The sequence below is a fragment of the Syngnathus acus genome, chromosome 1 (genome assembly GCF_901709675.1).
Source record: "Syngnathus acus chromosome 1, fSynAcu1.2, whole genome shotgun sequence".
Taxonomy (NCBI): Eukaryota; Metazoa; Chordata; class Actinopteri; order Syngnathiformes; family Syngnathidae; genus Syngnathus; species Syngnathus acus.
In genome coordinates this window covers 16807142-16825793 of record NC_051087.1, presented here as the reverse complement: position 1 = coordinate 16825793, position 18652 = coordinate 16807142, and the positions used below count along the sequence as shown (strand labels likewise).

At 42.1% G+C, this 18652-nt stretch overlaps 1 protein-coding gene and 1 long non-coding RNA gene across 2 annotated transcripts in view; one reads left to right on the top strand and one right to left on the bottom strand.

Moving 5' to 3' along the window:
* Positions 1 to 18652, bottom strand: part of naf1 (nuclear assembly factor 1 homolog (S. cerevisiae)) — a 69734-nt gene that overhangs the window by 24506 nt on the left and 26576 nt on the right. Inside the window, 7 exon segments of the mRNA XM_037254796.1 lie at positions 628 to 660; positions 662 to 680; positions 1090 to 1250; positions 3198 to 3280; positions 3540 to 3633; positions 4665 to 4770; positions 4870 to 5096. Of these exon segments, the coding sequence (XP_037110691.1) occupies positions 628 to 660; positions 662 to 680; positions 1090 to 1250; positions 3198 to 3280; positions 3540 to 3633; positions 4665 to 4770; positions 4870 to 5096 (723 nt within the window).
* On the top strand, positions 9525 to 10657 carry LOC119124921. Its single transcript, XR_005098364.1, has 2 exons — positions 9525 to 9855; positions 10533 to 10657. It is a non-coding gene; the product is annotated as an uncharacterized LOC119124921 (long non-coding RNA).

The window sequence follows — 18652 nt, the reverse complement described above, 5'->3', positions numbered from 1 at the left end:
CACTAAACCATCAGCGACAAATTTAAAGCTCATTAGCAGGTTAATATACTATTCACAACTACTTAACTTATGGGCACCCACTTCCGAGTTAAAATTCGTATTTGGTCTGAACATATGAAATGCCGAAATGGTCCGAATGATGGCCTGAGAGATTAGTCTGCCTTTGACCTGGATAGGCACTATTACGCGAAAAGATGAAAAACGGCTTTTTTTTTTGGGTCGTACCTCGTATATGGGCAACCGTAAGGGACGGTTTTACGTTTAGTAGTGGTTATTTCGTTAATTTCGCCAACTGAATAACCTTGCTCAGCACATACCCCTTTGAAGAGTCGTATCGAGACAGTGATTGATTTTCTGTACACAGTCTGAAAGACAATTTCGAATTGTGCAGCCCATGGTGAGACTAAGTACTATATCCAGTAATTTTATTGCTAGTTTATCTGGCGGGGTATTGTGTTAAAGGCCAAAAACAGTCAACAAAGCGCAATTTAGCATAGGCTCCCCTGCTGTTCGGGTGGGCGATATCAGTGTGGAGACTCACCAAATTGCATGGAGCTAAATGGTTGGTTAAAACAATGGCATCCTTAAACAATGGAGGACAAATATTCAATCTGTAGAATGTACTACCTCTACTGGTGGTTCTTGATCATTTTTCCAGGAGGGCATCTGAGCCCTTTGAACTGTGAGGGGGAAAAAAAAATCAACAACAAATGAATACATTCTAAACCAGGGGTGTCAAACTCGTTTTTTTCGTGGGCCACATTGTAGTCATAGCTTCTTTTGGAGGGCCATTATGAAATGTATGAGCACCTCATATTATATACAGTAAAAGCTACAAAACAAACTGACAAATAACTCGTTTTCAAATCAGACGAGTAAAAACTGGTCAAATATAAAAAAAAAAAGATATTAAAAGTGAAGACAATTTGCAATTCTAGTAATGACACACGAATTTGATGCACAATTTGTCTTCGCGGGCCACATAAAATGATGTGGCGGGCCGTATGTGGCCCCCGGGCCTTGAGTTTGACACCTGTGTTCTAAACATTCATTATGCGTCATACTGTATACTTATGACTATGTACTCACAGTTGAAGTTGTTGTAGGAGGATGTATTCAGTATATTCTTTCACATGTGGTGCGTAATAAACAATCAATCCAAGTGTCAGCCCCTGAGAGCTGAGATCACCAGGAGAGTTGAAACGCAAGATATACAGAGGTCTGGCTACAGGACCAAAGACTTCGAAAACCTTGGACACAGAAATGGGAACTCAAATTTAATTCCTGATTACTCAGTATTTTTGCATATCATCCAGTGGGGGTTTAACATTCTATTATTGGAATATCAGTGAATGTGGTCGAAGGAAAATGCATGTGTATTCTGTTGCTGCACACATCATCGGCTATTGCTTTGCACTGTCCTTCGCTGTGATTTTAGTTGGCAAGTGCTTCATATTTTCTGTTTTTCATTTTTGTTTTTCTGCCAATTCCCATAACATTCTCTGCTATTTCTTCGCTATCGTCTAAAACAGGAATGTGACGTACATTTTCTTAGTGTGTTCGGCCAACGCTACTATTTCCAGTAGAGCCCCCACAAAGCCATTTCAGGCGATATACCTGAAAAACTGACCTGGAACATACATTTTTTAAATGTTGTTGCAGTAAAGTTGCAGTGTTTGGAATAAGTTGCAGGTAAGTAGGATTTCTCGAGGTTTTCTTGCGTTTTCTTTAATAGTGGCACGAAAACCTGGAAATCCCTTTTTGAGGCTGGTGCCGTGGCATGGCGCCATGGTAAGGACAAACAACCACTTGCGCCACACTTGATTTTTGGCGTGTTAAAAAAAAATTCATATTGTAAAATTACACATCGCCAAAACAACATTCACGATTTCCAAACTATACATATCGCCCATCCCTACTGTGATGTCAGGAAGTTGCCACTATGTACAAGGGATGCCGATATTAGTCAACTAATCACAACGTTGATCAAAATCGTCAAAGATTTGAACTGTCAATGAGTTGTTTATTTATGCATTTATATATTTCGTGCTGTATTTTTCTCCCAAAAATAACAAGAAAAACACAAAATAGTGAGTTTAAACTAGAATAGATGACGTTATGCTCACACAAGTAAACGGGTGATTGCGAAGCCTTGAAAACCAAACCGGGAAGTAATAATAATAATAATTTATATAGCGCCTTTCAAGGACCCAAGACGCTTACAGGGAAAAAAGGTGGGAACGTACAGAGAGGGGGGGTACGAGGGCGAGATAATAGGATACAGTTAGAAACAGGACATCGGTCAGCAGTGCGAAGGAGATGGATGGAGGAGGGGGGATGGGGGGGGTGGGTTGTTGAGGTTGGCAGTACGGGAGGTGAGGGTGATGGGAGGTAGTCCAGAAAGAAGGGATGGGTGAGCCGTCGGGGAAAGTGTTGGTCAAAAGAAAGTCCAGAGCCACGGTGGATGTAGCGGCGACGGCGAAGGGTCCCAGCTTTGCTCACAGCGGAAGCAGCAGCAGCAGGGAAACATGGGTTGTTGTTTAAACAGTGTAGATGAGTGAGCGAGAAGTTGGTGGAGTAGGAGCCTGGAGTAGCAGAAGTAATAGTCCACGGAAGAGATGAGACGTGACAGCAGCTGAGAATAGTCCAGGTAGTATGCTAGCAGTGGCTAGTAGCTGGTTAGCTAAAAGCTGGTGGGCAGTGAGATGTGTGGAAGCAGCAGTGGACCAGGTGGTGATGTTGGTGCAGTGAGTGGTGTTGGTCGACCCCGACTGTACCCGCACGAACGGCAGGCCACAGTGTGCCATGGTGGCACACAAATGAGCCACGGCTGGCGAGCTCGCAGGGAGTGGAGGCTCCCCCTGAGGACGCCAGAGAGCTGGGTCAGAGCTGTTGCTATTGGTGTGGGAGGGACGCAGCGGGCCAGTTTGGGCTAGCACAACTACCACCACAAACACGTGAGTGCACTCACTCGAGTCCAGAGCAAGCAACCACAGACTCAGGAGGGTCCGGTTGTTTGGCCAGCTGGCTGTTGGCTAGCTGGCTAACGTAGCTGGTAGTCCGAGGGAGAGGAAACAGATAGGTGCGAGCGGAGCTGCGGAGATACGCGGTGGACGGGAGCAGTAGCAAGAGAACAATGTACAATTTTCCACCAACAGAATGTAAACACAGGTAATTTGCTCTGGTATTAGCCAAACCTTGCCCAAAGCTCTTCGATCAGATTGGAAGATGATGCTGTCGTCATTCAAAGCGGGTGAGTCTTGCAGAGACTGGATTATTACTGCATAGACAGTTCATATTATGATTTAATTGAGAAAGTAAAACAACAATGAAGTGAGTGAGTGAGTGAGTGAGTGAGTGAGTGAGTGAGTGAGTGAGTGAGTGAGTGAGTGAGTGAGTGAGTGAGTGAGTGAGTGAGTGAGTGCGTGCGTGCGTGCGTGCGTGCGTGCGTGCGTGCGTGCGTGCGTGCGTGAGTGAGTGAGTGAGTGAGTGAGTGAGTGAGTGAGTGAGTGAGTGAGTGCGCACGCGTGTTTACTTACCAAGCTGCTGTATGATACTAGATACTGTTCCAACTGGGATTAGTTCTACATCATCTGGTAGTGACACAGTCAGTTCCTCCACTGCTGGCAAATCCTGTACATAAATATATGTTCATGTATGAACACCTTTCATATTTTCAAGGATCAATAACTCTACATATCCTGAGGAACAATACAGTGAATGCATTAAAATAAATTCTTGGCCCAAACCAAAACCTGAAAATGACGAAACCAATGTCGAATACCTAAGATTTTAAACAAATAACATGGGTCACTGCGGCCACCTTCTGGAGGCAGGCTGGCAGAGGCTTGCACCCAAGGAGCCCAGCAAGGACACAGTCCAAAGAGGAAATACGGAAGTTGGAATCCCAATCCCATCGACTCACTACCTTGTGGGAGTGGCCAAGGGGGTCGGGCGGGTGTGAAGAGAGCTGGGTGGCAGCCGAAGTCAGGGACCTCGGCGGTATAATCCTAGGCTACACACCCTTAAAAATGCTGCTTCAAAAACAACTCGGGTTACAAATTGAACAGACTCAATATTATAGGTTGTTTTACACAAAACAACCAATTATTTTCACAAAACAACCCAGTGGTTTTTTTTTTTTGCAAAACAAACCGAAATTGGGTCAAATTGATCAAACGTCTTGGGTCAGTCCCAGCAGTTTTAAATGTGCAGAAGCTGGCTAAAGGGTCTTGGAATGTCACCTCTCTGGAAGAGAAAGCGTCCTTGCTGGTGCGTGAAAAGTTCTGACTTTATATTGGACAGGCGCGTTCAGAGATTTCCGTTATAAATTACGGACAATACAGAACACTTGGTAACTCTGTGAAGAGATGCTACTCTGCTTGCTGGTTACTGTTGAGGTGGCCTGTCCCAACCTCACCTGCTCAGACAGCACTCGTGTGTGATCTGTTTAAATATGCACCATGCAACACAAAGTGTACATCTGCGTGAGTACAATTTCCTCTTGAGGAACAACCAATCAGCATAATAATCTCTCCCCCAACTCGACCCATTGCAAAAAAAAAAAAAATCAATTAAAATGGGTATTTAGACTCTAAGTGTAAAACACTGCCTTTTATCTCATATTGTATATTGTTTTTCAATATAGTACCAAAATGACTGACCTCAAGTAAAATTTCATCTTTTGTTTTAAAGGGAGCTGGTTGGTTTAAATCCTCATCATCAGCAGCATTTTCAAACACAGTGTCAGGTGAAAAAGAGGATGAAGAGCTACAACAAAGAACGGAGAAGAAATGTTATGAGCAATAATTTTATATTCAAACTTTTCCACCCAGCATGTGAAGTTATTTTATAGTGTTCTCATCATACCTGTCTGAATCTTCTGACATTTCAGTACCAAAGCCCTCCATGTTATGCTCAGAGACTAAAGATGGTATTGCTGCAACTGAAATTGTACGTGTATTTTCATGTGCCTCTTGATGCTCTTGTGTGTCTAAGCTCTGCGATGAAACTGGAGTTTCCGGTTGAACTGCCATGTCCTTCTCATGAGTGGATTGTTCCATCTGTTCATTCATTTTCAGAAAATGTTCCCCCATCTGAAAGATTTAATTTAAGCAAAATACATTGTAAGTATCATCACAAGTCAGATGCATAAAAATCATTTGAAATCTGAGAAAGGTATGGCTGATTTTCAATGTGGATAGAATGGCTTTGAACAGACATGACTGCCGGCAGAAGACTAGTATTAGCTTTAGCATTTCTTCGTTGCGCTCAGCTTAGCAGTGAAAGCTTCAATGGCTGCATAAAAATTCAGAATGGGTGGTGGTTTGACCACGGCAGTAATCTCAATACAAAGGATTTATCTATTCACGAATTTATGGCGGAGTCGTTATATGGCAGAGTGCCATGATATGACATCACATCACATTTATTCTTCAACTTTAAATGTTCAGCGAGAGAAACAACAGTTGAAAACTAAATGAAGCATTCTTATATCCCTTCTACAACTTTTATTATACATATATTGATTGATTGACAACACACGTCTGGGGAGAGGACGCTGGCGCTGATTGTTCGCCGCTTCTCCACCAGAATTACCGTAATTTTCGGACTATAAGTCGCTCCGGAGTACAAGTCGCATCAGCCATAAAATGCCCAAAAAAGTGAAAAGAAACATATAAGTCGCTCCGGAGTATAAATTGCATTTTGGGGGGCAATTTATTCGACAAAATCCAACACCAAGAACAGTCATGAACGAGCAACAACAGGCTAAACGATAGGTATGCTAACGTGACATAAACACAAACGAAGAGCTGAGAATGGCCCTGACGTAAAATTCAGAGTTATTCAAAAAACTATTACATAAATAACACGTTAATAAAACCATCTGTCACTCATTCATTAAATCCATCGATCGTCCTTTGTCAACAATGTGTGCGCGCCGCTGACGGCGCTTGCACTTCAAAATATTCCACAGGCCCATATAACGATATATAAATTAGAAATCAAATACCGTTTTTTTCCGTGTATAATGCGCAAAATTTAACTAATTTATTGTCCTAAAATCTGGGGTGCGCATTATACATGGGTACAAATTTTTTTAAATTGTTTTTTTTTTTTAATTTTTTTTTCTTTTTTTTTTTTTTTTTTTTTAAAGAAAATCATGGTACAACAACAACCAACAACAGGACTGACCGACAATAGTGGTGTTTGTACTGTGCTCTGGTCATTTCGTCAAAGAAGGATAATAGTCCTCTTCTCTTCTTGACTGACAATGAATGTGATAGTTTAATACAGTGTTTCCCCAAAGTGGGCGGTACCGCCCCCCTGGGGGTCGGTGGAAAGATCTGGGGGGTCGGTGGAGGAAGAAGGGGCGTAGGGGGGCGGTAGGGGGGCGGCAGTCGATTGTACACAACACGCCGCTCTGGCCCATTCAGATGCCGACCGCATAGACTACAAAAGCAAAAGCTCAGGTTTGTAATTTCAAGCTTGTAATTGTTCAGATTTTATCTATAATAAAACCGCATTCTGGCGGTCACACATCATCTTGAGTTCAAGTCAACATGAAATTGGGGACTCGCCAGAACGCGCCGTGTTGTGTTGAGCTGGTTAGGGCAGTGGTCCCCAACCACCGGTCCGTGGGTCACTTGGTACCGGGCCGCCAAGCCGCACAGAATTTTTTTTTTATCGACGATCAATTAATTCAGGTCAAGACACTCGTCCCGGTCACGTGACATGTTTCCCCAGTCGAGCCCGCAAAGCTAATATGTGGCGACAGGCTAACTAACCAGGCAGTCAAGCATTCAAAACTGCTTCAACACATGGAGACCAAGCATCCTGCAATAAAAGACAAACCTTAAATCACTTCGGGTGTCATTGTCTCCGATTACGTCTAGATGGGACCGGCTCGTTTCTGAGAAACAAACTCAGTGCTCCCACTAATTCAACGTAATTATAATAATGATATTATAAATGTATTATTTATTTATATAAAAAATGGGATTGCCGGTCTTGGGGGGGGCGCTAGGAATTCACTGGGGGAGCCAAAGGGGCGCCAGCCTGCAAAAGTTTGGGAACCACTGTTTAATACAATCAGCAAATAACAAAATGCGTATTACAGGTAATATGTTTATTTCACAAACTTTGCCTTGTTCCTTTCGTCTCTGCTGTTCACTTCAAACACCGCTCCATACGAACGCAATGCTCTCGTATCAGACGCTTGCTCGAGTCACCTGCTCGTTTGCTGTCACAATGTACCCTACACAAATCGAAACATTTGTTGCGGCTCCGAGTCATGACGAGGGGCAAGTTTTGGTTTCCAAGGGTGTTTTATTCCTCTTCAACGTCCTCCCTTTTCACATGTCCGCACTGTCACTGTCCTCTCTTTTCAATCTGATCGCGGTGGTGCCTTTATTGCCTGCTAATGGGACGTCCAAACGCTGCGTGTTCGCTTCTCTTCCGGGTGGGGGGGGTGCTAATGGACGTCAAACGCTGCGCGTTCGCTTCTTCCTTCCGGGGGGGGGGGGGGGTGCTAAGGGGACGTCAACCGCTGCGCGTTCGCTTCTCTTCCGGGGGGGGGTGGTAAGTGGACGTCAAACGCTGCTCGTTCGCTTCTCTTCCGGGGGGGGGGGGGGGCGGGGTTGCTAAGTGGACGTCAAACGCTGCGTGCTCGCTTCTCTTCCGGGGGGGGGGGTTGCTAATGGGACGTCAAACGCTGCGCGTTCGCTTCTCTTCCGGGGGGGGGCTAAGGGGACGTCAAACGCTGCGCGTCGCTTCTCTTCCGGGGGGGGTGCTAAGGGGGACGTCAAACGCTGCGCGTTCGCTTCTCTTCCGGGGGGGGGGGGGCTAATGGGACGTCAAACCCTTTGTGTGGCGGGCTCCATCAAACAAAGCCGCTAATGATGCCGGTAGTACGTGGGGCCCTTCGTCATCTGCGTCATCCCGTGATCAATCTTTGTCCTTTATGTAAACAACCGCCACACCGCGTCGCGCTGCTGACGTCACTTGAAATTCAAATTACAGTAACCCCTTGCTACATCGCGGTTTCACCTTTTTTTTTGGGGGGGAAAATTTTTGAAAAAAAAACACATATAAGTCACTCCTAATTATAAGTCGCCCCCCCACCCAAACTATGAAAAAAGCCGCGACTTATAGTCCGAAAATTACGGTATACAAGTCTCATCGGAGTATAAGTCGCATTTTTGGGGGAAATTATTTTGATAAAATCCAACACCAAGAACAGACATGTCATCTTGAAAGGCAATTTAAAATAAAAATAGAAAAGACAACAACAGGCTGAACGGTACGGTATGCTAACGTTACATAAAAACATAAACAAGGAACTGAGAACGTGCCTGAAGTAACATATTAAGAGTTAGTCAAATAACTATAGCATAAATATCATGCTAACAAGTTGATCGAACCATCCGTGTCATTCCAAATCATTAGATCCAACGAAATGTTCATCCTCTGTGTCACTTATAAACAACTCCGCTAACTCCGGAAGTAGAAGATGCGGCGCTTCCTCTTCTACGTGGCTTACGTCAGACTCATCGTCAATTGCAGTTCCGATTATTATTATTATTATTATTACATAAACACTTTTTGTGAGTTATTTTGTGCTGTGACATTTTTTCCGATGTTAAATGGGTGTCTGGGCCTTATTAAGGTTGAGAAACACTTTTTTAGAGATGGATACAAAGCACTGTCTGCACAGCGCACATGAGGTGGTCCATCTTTGTTGCATTCACTTGTGATTTTTCTGTGTTCTATTTTGTTTTGTTTTTAATCAAAGTGTGTGATGGGAATGCACCAATAACGATACTGGTATCGGGTCAATACCACAGGTTTGTACTCATATTCATGACACAGGGCGGATACCAGCCGCCGATATCACATTATTAGTTTTACAGGAGCATCAGGAGGCGTTGCTGAACAGCATGGATTGCCTTGGTGACTTCCGGAAAATGGACTGTTAAGGTAGCGCACAACTAGAGCAAGTGAAGGAGTAATGTCAGCTGTGTGGAAATAGTTCAAAGTAAATGAAAGTGACAAAAGCAAAGCGGACTGTAACATTTACATGGCAAAACTATCCCTAGGTGGGTTTACAACAAATGTGTATAACACCAGCAACATTTGAAAACTCACCACGATGGAGAGTATAAAGCATTTGCCAGCAGCGGAACTCAAAGAAAACCACCAACTTTACAAGACACTTTGCAGAAGCAAGAAAAGATGTATTCCGACAATTCACGAGCAATAAAAATCACTGGTTTGATTGCAGAGTATATCGTTCTTGATGATCAACCGCTGTCGTGTGTGGATGATTTGGGCTTTAGGTGTCTTTTGAGTGAACTTGAGGAATGATGGTAGGGAATGGTATGAAATACCTAGGTGCCGCCACATTACAGACCGTGTTTTATCAAAGGTGCACGAGAATGTAAAAAGCCACATTACTGACTTGCTACAAGTAGTTAATGCCCTTAGGTTCACTGCGGTTATATGGACAAGTAGTGTAATAGGCGGCGGGCCGAAGCTCGCTAGAGGCTTTCGTTAGTGAAATGATTGATCTGGTTGTTGGGAGGATGTGATATTTTAATATGACCTACATAGATTTTATATTACCACATTTCTGATTGTTGGGAGCTGTTTTTTGATCATCGTTTTATGAAAATCAATGTTTGATTGCGAAACGCAACAGGCACTGCTGCAAAGGGGTCCTTGCTGCAGAACCAATCAAAACTCGTAACAACGTCACGTGACTTGATGTCTCCCAATGGCATTCCTCCAACTCAGGAACTAGGAAGTAAATATTGCCTCCGCTCTATTGACAACAATGGACTTTGTTCGCACTTGGTAAATTCTTATTTAATATAAATTCATATTGAAAATGCCTAAGGATAGCTAAGAACGTGCAGTGTGAAAAGCCCTAAAATGCGATAGGATGTTAGGAGTCATCAGCAGTTTATTTGCAGTCAATTTTGGCTTCAGAGATTACACATGGCTAACTAACGTTACAGAGAGTAGCTACAGTAACTCTTGGTTTTGCCTTACCGTCTTTCTCAGATAGTAATCTAACATAAACCTTTGTCAAACAACCCTAACCCAATGCTCATAATAGTTGTTTCACATTCTTGTTGGGTGTTACACTAGCATGTTGTGGGTAGTGGAATACCATTAAACAAGACCAAAGAGAGGATCATAGTGGTAGAGAACATTTATATTGGTAACACAATAACATTACCATTTGTAATTAACAGTGTTCAGACAGTCCAAACACACACACGTCTGTACAAGGGTAGGGTGTTTCACAGAAGTGCTTGTATCCTCTTTGATACTGTATGTTCCCTGAGCTCTTATCTTCATCATTTTTCTCTCTCAGTTGTGTGCCTCTGCGTCTTCTACATTTGAAAGGGAAACAAAGTGGGATGGGCCCCCCCCCCCGTGTTAGATAGCGAGATAATGTGATGACTAACTTTATGTATTGTAGTACCAATGCTCCAAATGTATTGGTTGTTTTTCTGTTTCCCCAGATGCTCAACCTTGGACGACACTACAGATATCTTCGAGGCCTAATCTAATCTAACCTAGCCTGAGGGGTCTATCGTAATCTTGCAAGATCAAAGATTGAGCTGGACACCCCTGCACTGTAGTTACATACATATCACAAAATCAACATTCTGTTGATTCCTGTCTAATCCAGACTAGATCTGACCTTGACTCATACATGCTGTGCCCATGTTACAGGATTAAGGTGATGTGTCCATGTTACAGGATTAATACACATCTCTCACACCCATATTCATAGCCTTCTCCTTAAGAGAAAAACCAGGGCAAATTTCACGGCCAGTCCAGTAAAATAAAATACAGTAATCAGGTGTCATATGTTTAAAGTAAAGTGCATCATCAAAGACTCCTATTATCCCAACCACAGACTATTTACTCTTCTTCCCTCTACGAAGCGATACCGGACTCTTCGGGTCAAGACGAGTAGACTGAGGAAAAGCTTTTTCCCCTCTGCCGTCATCGCCCTGAACTCCGCAGCACAACACCCCTGTCATCCCCCTGAACTCATCATTCGGAACCCTGCAGCACAACAACCCCACCACAACAACACCTGTATTACCTGCATATACTGTCCATATCTGCATATAATTGCTGCATTCCTAGCCTATATTCATCACTCTTACTCCGCTTGTACATATTTGTTCATATCTGGTTATACTGATACTATGTTGCATATTTATAACCCTATATTAATAATTAGTACCGCCTGCAAATATTTGTTCTACTGCACCTTATTGTAAATACTTAGCTAGTCATATCCGTACTCATCCCTCATGTATATTATCCTGCACAGTATAACTCACCTCATATTTACCTGATTGCACTGTACCTACTGCTCAGTATTACTTTTTACTCTGCACTTTACTGCTTTTTGCACTTCTGGTTGGACGTCAAAGTTCTTTTCGCTGTACTGTACTTGTGCTGTACATTGACAATAAATTTAATCTAATTTGGTATGAAGCTTTTGCGGTCTGTCATTTTTTCCTTCCTCTTGTGGGCAGCCTATATGTTCCGTGTGTTTGCAAATTGCACGTAGCATTCTCTGTGGTAACCTGCATTAGCTAGCACATCTGGAATCAGGCTGTTAACTGTTAAGTTGAATGTTTTAACTGCAAATTGTGCTATTGCACTCTCTGGGACATCTAAATTAGCCCACTGCAATGTACAATTAATAAATTTGACCCAACTTGTCTCTGAAAATGGAATTATTTTAGTGGGCTCTTTACATGAATGGCACACATGCATGCAGCACCCCATCTTCAATCTTTCCCACTGTAAATACCTAAATAAATAAATAAATAAATGAATGAATGAGCCACTTAGTAACGTTACAAGCTTTAACGTTAATATCACGTTAACGTTAGCCATCTAGGTTAATTGCAAGCAAGCTCGGTAACGTCAGTATGGCTGAATACAGTTAGCGAAATACAAGAGGAAATATGCCAGGGTTCAACTATCTTAGTAAAATTTAATGAAAACACTACACAAGTTGGATCATAGTCTTGAAAGTTTTATTAGAATTGTATTTACTGTCTTCCGATGCAATGCAGACAGCATGCAGTTCCGTCTTGTTTACATTTTGGGGGGGTCCTTAATCCCCGTATGCGAATTGTCATTGGTTTATCAGCTAGAGGAGTCCAATGATATGCATGAGAAAACATTTCATTAAAATGTAGGATTGTGAAAAAGGATGACCAAAATTAGCTCCTAACAAATTGATTTTGACTTAATATGATAACTAGATATCACACACAAAGAATTGTGTACTCCCTCGATGCAGATCAATCAAGTTCACCTTAATCGCATTCGGCCCGCCGTCTATAAGCCCTGTGTCTCTGATCAGTTTGACAGCACAATAGATTGATGAGAAGTTCTACATGCAAGACAGCTACGCGGCTCTCACAAGTCAGGCTATAGTGACTGTATTTGACAATGCAGTTTGAAGGAATGGGTTCAAAATACAAAAAGTCCTGCCTAGCTACAAAAACAGATATGCTCAAACCTCATTGAATAAAGTACATAAGTAGACAAGTATATTCACATATTAAAGCAATAAAAGAGATATTTTAAGCATATAATTATACCTACACACCAAATCAATAAAGAAGACATAACTAGACATTTTTGATAGGTGGTAATGACAAAGGTTTTTATAACTTTATGATCTGATATATGTTTCTGAGCACTTTGAAATAACAGATGTTTTTTGATATATTGCCTGAATAGCTTAAGCCCTTAAGGAACTGTTTAATGCATGCCTGATGATTTTCTAAATCCCGGACACTGCCAAAGTCGGCTAAAAATGTTCAGTACTTGATTGTATCTTATGTTTTGACTAATGCTAGACGCCAGTTTTCGATTACTACTGAACGTTCTGGACAGAGGGAAATATTTTGCCGAACAAAGAAAAGATATGGTTGAAAGCATGATTAAACTAAGAAAATTATGATGTAAGCAAGTACATGGAGTATCAAAAGAACGAACAAACAAAAACATGGTAAGTGGTGAGTACAAACTTTGCATAGTCAGGGAACATTAATAAATTGATGATGTCACAGCCAAAAGCTCACATAATTCCGTACAAAATGACAAAATTGAAAGAATGATGAATAGGCGGTGTGCGACAGTGGATGTATGTGCAAGAATGGTTTCCAGGAAGGACACTTGGAGATAAAACCGGTAGAGGTGCCAGAGGAAGAGCGGCAGGAGGAAAAAACAACCAAGAACCCGGCCAAAGGTGATCGCCAAGGCCGAAAGACGGGATGGAAGACAACAGCCCCCACACACACCGAATCGCCCATAATCAGCACCCACCCCCACGGAACCAGCTCTCACCGAACCAGCACCCACTCCCATGGAATCAAAATCTCCTACAAACTTGCCACACCCCGACTCATCACCCATCAAACTCGGCCCACACTGGCATGTGCAACTGAATATAAGCTGAGCAAAGAACCTTGAACGTTGCCTTTTCTGAATGGAGACTTTCTGCTCTTGAGCATGGTCGCACGAAAGGCCCAGCGCTGTATTGTACTTTCCTGAAAACAAGAATTTTGATTGAACTCAACCAACCTGTGTAAGTCTAATTTCTGCTTCAGTGTCTTAGCATTTTCCTCAATCTGAAGAAATCAAACGAACACGCAGTGAGTAAATTGGATAACAGGTGCCAGATAGCGCGCTCCCTAAATTGTGGACAAAATCCAACAAGTTCTCAAACTTAAAAGCCCAAAAACCACGTTAACAAATTCTACTGTTTTTAGTTTTACTCATTGAGGTGTGGTCTATATAAAGTGGAACAGCGATGCTTTTCAAGATTCAAGATTTGTCCGAATTCCTCGTTTTGATACCATCACAGGTCCCTCTTTTCTACTCGTCCTGAAGTGCGGCTCAGAGCAAACCGTTTTGGTGTGGTCTCTTTAAATGCAAATGAGATACTTCACACCCCACACCTCTAGGCCGCAAGACGTGTATTTGTAGTTTTTTTAGCCAAGGTAGCGTTTACTTTTTTTTTTGTTTTTTGCTTAATTTAAACGAGGTAGCCTTTACTTGCCGCACACATTTTGATTACCGTAATTTTCGGACTATAAGTCGCTCCGGAGTACAAGTCGCATCAGCCATAAAATGCCCAAAAAAGTGAAAAAAAACATATATAAGTCGCTCCGGAGTACAAGTCGCATTTTGGGGGGCAATTTATTCGACAAAATCCAACACCAAGAACAGTCATGAACGAGCAACAACAGGCTAAACCAGGGGTGGGCAAACTTTTTGACTTGCGGGCCGAATTGGGTTCTACATTTTGACCGGGGGGCCGAACCAGGAGCAGATGGATGTAGTGTTTGTGTGAAGTAATATAAATGCCATGTAAAGGTCATTGCATAAAAGGGTTTTACTTTTAGTAGATACTAAAGCATGGATATTAAAAAAAGCTTTTTGAAAACAAATGCATTTATTAACAGCATTAAAAAAATATTTCACCAAAAAACTACTATCAGTGATTCTTATTAAATACGACACTGTTATGATGAATAACATTTTCCATCACTTCAGCGCCTGCAGGTCAGATTTATGAAATATGTTTATCTAATGAGGCGAAATCACATCCAACGGCAAACATTCTGACCAAATACATCATCTTGAAGAATCAGTGAAAGAATACATCTCAATAAAGTAATAAATAAATCAATAGTATTGTTGGTTTCCCTTTTTTGCTAGTGTCAGAGTCAGAGTCAGCTTTATTGTCAATTCCTTCATGCTAAGACACAAAGAAACCGAAATACCGTTCCCCCTATCCCACGGTGACGAGACACAGTACACGAATAACACACAAGTAAAACAACGGGGGAGAGAGAGAGTTCAGGACCCCAACAGCCTGGAGATCACAAACTACGCCAGTGGCGAGAAGTGCTGGCATCCCACAACAGAGTGCATCATAGTCTGGAGTAAAATTTGTTGTGGTAATTCTTAGGATAGAGCCGAGGTGTCGGTCCGTTAACCTAGATCTGTGACGGGCTTTGTTGACGTTCATGTGGCTGAACCTCTTCTCACACACGTAGGTCGAGCCAAATTGTCCACTCTTTTTTAACATTCGCCACTCAGTGTCCACCTTTGTTTTCGTCGGGCCACTCATTTTAATGGAAGAATTCCAGGGGAAGGTTTGTGGGTGGCATTAGCGTAAAACTGTATCTGAAAACTCAGCGCGCGAATTACGAGAATATTGACGTCACAGCCGACACTCGAAATTCGGCACCGATAGATGAAATTACTACGTACTACTGAGTACGCACACGCACTTGTGAGTGTGCACCGAGCTTTCTGACACGGCTCCCGGGAGTAAATGCGCCGGCGGGCGCTTCCCCATCTACTGGGGAAACATAGTAATTGCAGGGAAAATGACCCCAAAAAAAATTAATACAATTTATTCAGGTTTGGCGGGCCGGATTAAACGGCCCCGTGGGCCGGATGTGGCCCGCGGGCCGTAGTTTGCCCATGTCTGGGCTAAACGATAGGTATGCTAACGTGACATAAACACATACGAAGAGCCGAGAACGGCCCTGACGTAAAATTTAGAGTTATTAAAAAACTATTACATAAATAACACGTTAATAAAACCATTTGAAATTATGGTTTCAATGTCACTCCATTGTGTCACTCCAATTCATTAAATCCATCGATCGTCCTTTGTCAACAATGCGTGCGCTGACGGCGCTTGCACTTCAAAATATTCCACAGGCCCATATATATATATATATATATAAATTATATATCAAATAACTATTATATAAGCAATAATGTTATCAAAGCATCTGTGTCACTCCAAATCATTAAATCCATCGATCGTCCTTTGTCAACAATGGGTGCGCGCAGCTGACGGCGCTTGCACTTCAAAATATTCCACAGGCCCATATAACGATATATAAATTAGCTATCAAATAACTATTATATAAGCAATAGTATTATCAAGCCATCTGTGCACTCTAAATCATTAAATCCATCGATCAAATTCCTCGTCCTTCGTCAACAACGCCGCGCGTGCGCCCTGACGTCAGCCTCGTCGTTATTCCACAGATCTACTATATAACTATATTGAAACCATTTAAGTGCATATTTTATTATTAGGACATTAAATAATTGTTTCAAACATGTAAATGATACATTAATAGTATAAATAACATACAGAAAATGTTGTATAAATATTGAAAATATAAATATTATACGTGTGCGTGTAACATGTTGACAAAAAGTACCGTATTTTCCGCACTATTAGGCGCACTTAAAAACTTAAAATTTACTCAAAAAACCACAGTGCGCCTTATAATGCAGAGTGCCTTATATATGGATCAATTGATGAATTTGTTGATCTATACTGGTTGTACACAGCACTCTGCCAAAATGTTTCAGTACGTTATAGTACTGTCACGTCTCGTCCCCAGCCATTTTACTATGCGTCTGTTGTCATGGTTTCTGTCTGTGTGCTCGCCCCTCCCCTCCTGTGTGCCCATGTTTAGTGTGATCATTCTCACCTGGCTCTTGTTACCTGCCGTGTATACAAGTCCTGTCTGCCCCTCACTCCCCGTCGGATCATTGTTGTTGTCGTACTGTCTTGTTGTCGTCATGTCCTGCTGTCTTCTTGTCACACGTCCCGGTCAGTCAGTCAAGTTATTTTGTTAAGTCATGTCAGTTTGCCGAGTCTGTCTTTGAGTTCTCCAATAAACCATGGTCCAAAGCTGCATTTGGTCGCCCTGCTCCATCCGTTCCATGACAAGTACGACTAGTAAATTACAAGGTCGCATCGCTTCCCAACATTACGGCAACCGTGGTCAGGGGGCGTCACTGAATAGCTGTTGTACCCGCGAAGCTATTTCATTTCAAAATAGGCTGTTCCGTTAATGTTTTCAAGTACGTTTACGGATCAATATCCAACGGAATCATCATTAAGCAGCACCAATGTGCCAAATCAGTCTTTAGTCGGTTCTGATCACTTTTATGGGAGAGAGTTTGAGAAACGTGATTGTTTACAGGGGGCTGCCACGACACTTTGCTGAGGCTCATGGAAGTCTGCGAGCTGAGGCTCATGGGAGTTTGGGGGTGGCTAATGCTATAATGATAGTTGCTATACGCACGAGGCTATTTCATTTCAAAATAGGCTGCTCCGTTAATGTTTCGAATAAATTTACGGATCGATATGGAAGGGAAACATAAGTAAGCAGTACCAATGTGTTAGATCAAACTTTAGTCAGTTCCGATCATTTTATAGGAGATAGTTTGAGAAACGCGATTGTTTACAGGGGGCTGCCACGACACTTTGCTGAGGCTCATGGGAGTCTGCGAGCTGAGGCTCATGGGAGTTTGCGAGCTGAGGCTCATGGGAGTTTGCGGGTGGCTAATGCTATAATGATAGCTGCTATACGCACAAGGCTATTTCATTTCAAAATAGGCTGCTCCGTTAATGTTTCGAGTAAATTTACGGATCGATATGGAAGGGAAACATAAGTAAGCAGTACCAATGTGTTAGATCGAACTTTAGTCAGTTCTGATCATTTTATAGGAGATAGTTTGAGAAACGCGATTGTTTACAGAGGGCTCATTGGTTATTGGATAGTGGATGCATACCGCAACCCTAGTCAACCTCAGTTTGTTGCAGTATAGCTTCTTTTTTATGCGCCTTTTAATCCCGTGCGCCCTATTTATGAAATTCAATGAGGGTGCGCCTTATAATCCAGTGCGCCTTATGGTGCGAAAAATACGGTACTGGGCAGGCTAACGAGTTAGCGGAAAGATGCTAATTCGCGATTGTGCTCAAACACGAAAACGGACCTCTAAAGGAATTTAAACGAACATTTGGAGCAATAGTACATTGTCCTAATGGTTAGACACGTGATCGTTCATTTCTCTTGTTAGGAGACCCACTTACATCGTCAATGACTCCTGTACCACTGTAACCGACATATGTACATCGCCTGAAAACGGCCTTCAAAATAAATCACCCTACCTCAAATCAAAGCACGGCTGAATAACATAAACATGGAGAATTCTTAACACATACTGTAAATGTTTTTAGAACAACTTTTATTATTATAATTTTTTTATAACAAGGTACAAGTGTACATACTGTAAATATGTTTTTAGAATGATTTTATTATTATAAAAAAATTTCCATAACTAGGTACATATGTTTTTAGAACTCTTATTATTAGAAAAAAAAATTATAAAAAGGTACAAGTGTACGCACTGCAATTGTGTGGGCACTCCTTGCCTTCTGCTGGCGTGTGGGCAAGTTTTGTGCCATAATTCCTCAATTTAGAAGTTTTATTTTGACTTTTGATTTTTTTTTTAATTTGGAAAAAAAATCCACGGTGTAGTGAAACCGCGATAAATGAACCGCGATGTAGCGAGGGATTACTGTAATTTGAATTTCAAGTGACGCCACAAGACGTGAAAACAGAGCGCACAGCTCCAAAATCAGCAGAAAGACTGACGCTAACTGAAAAAAGTGCCTGGTCAAATTTCACACATTTTCAAGCAGTGTTACCACGTCCGTGGGCAAAATCCTGCTTGTTAAGGCGTGTTTCAGAAATCTTTTGTCAGT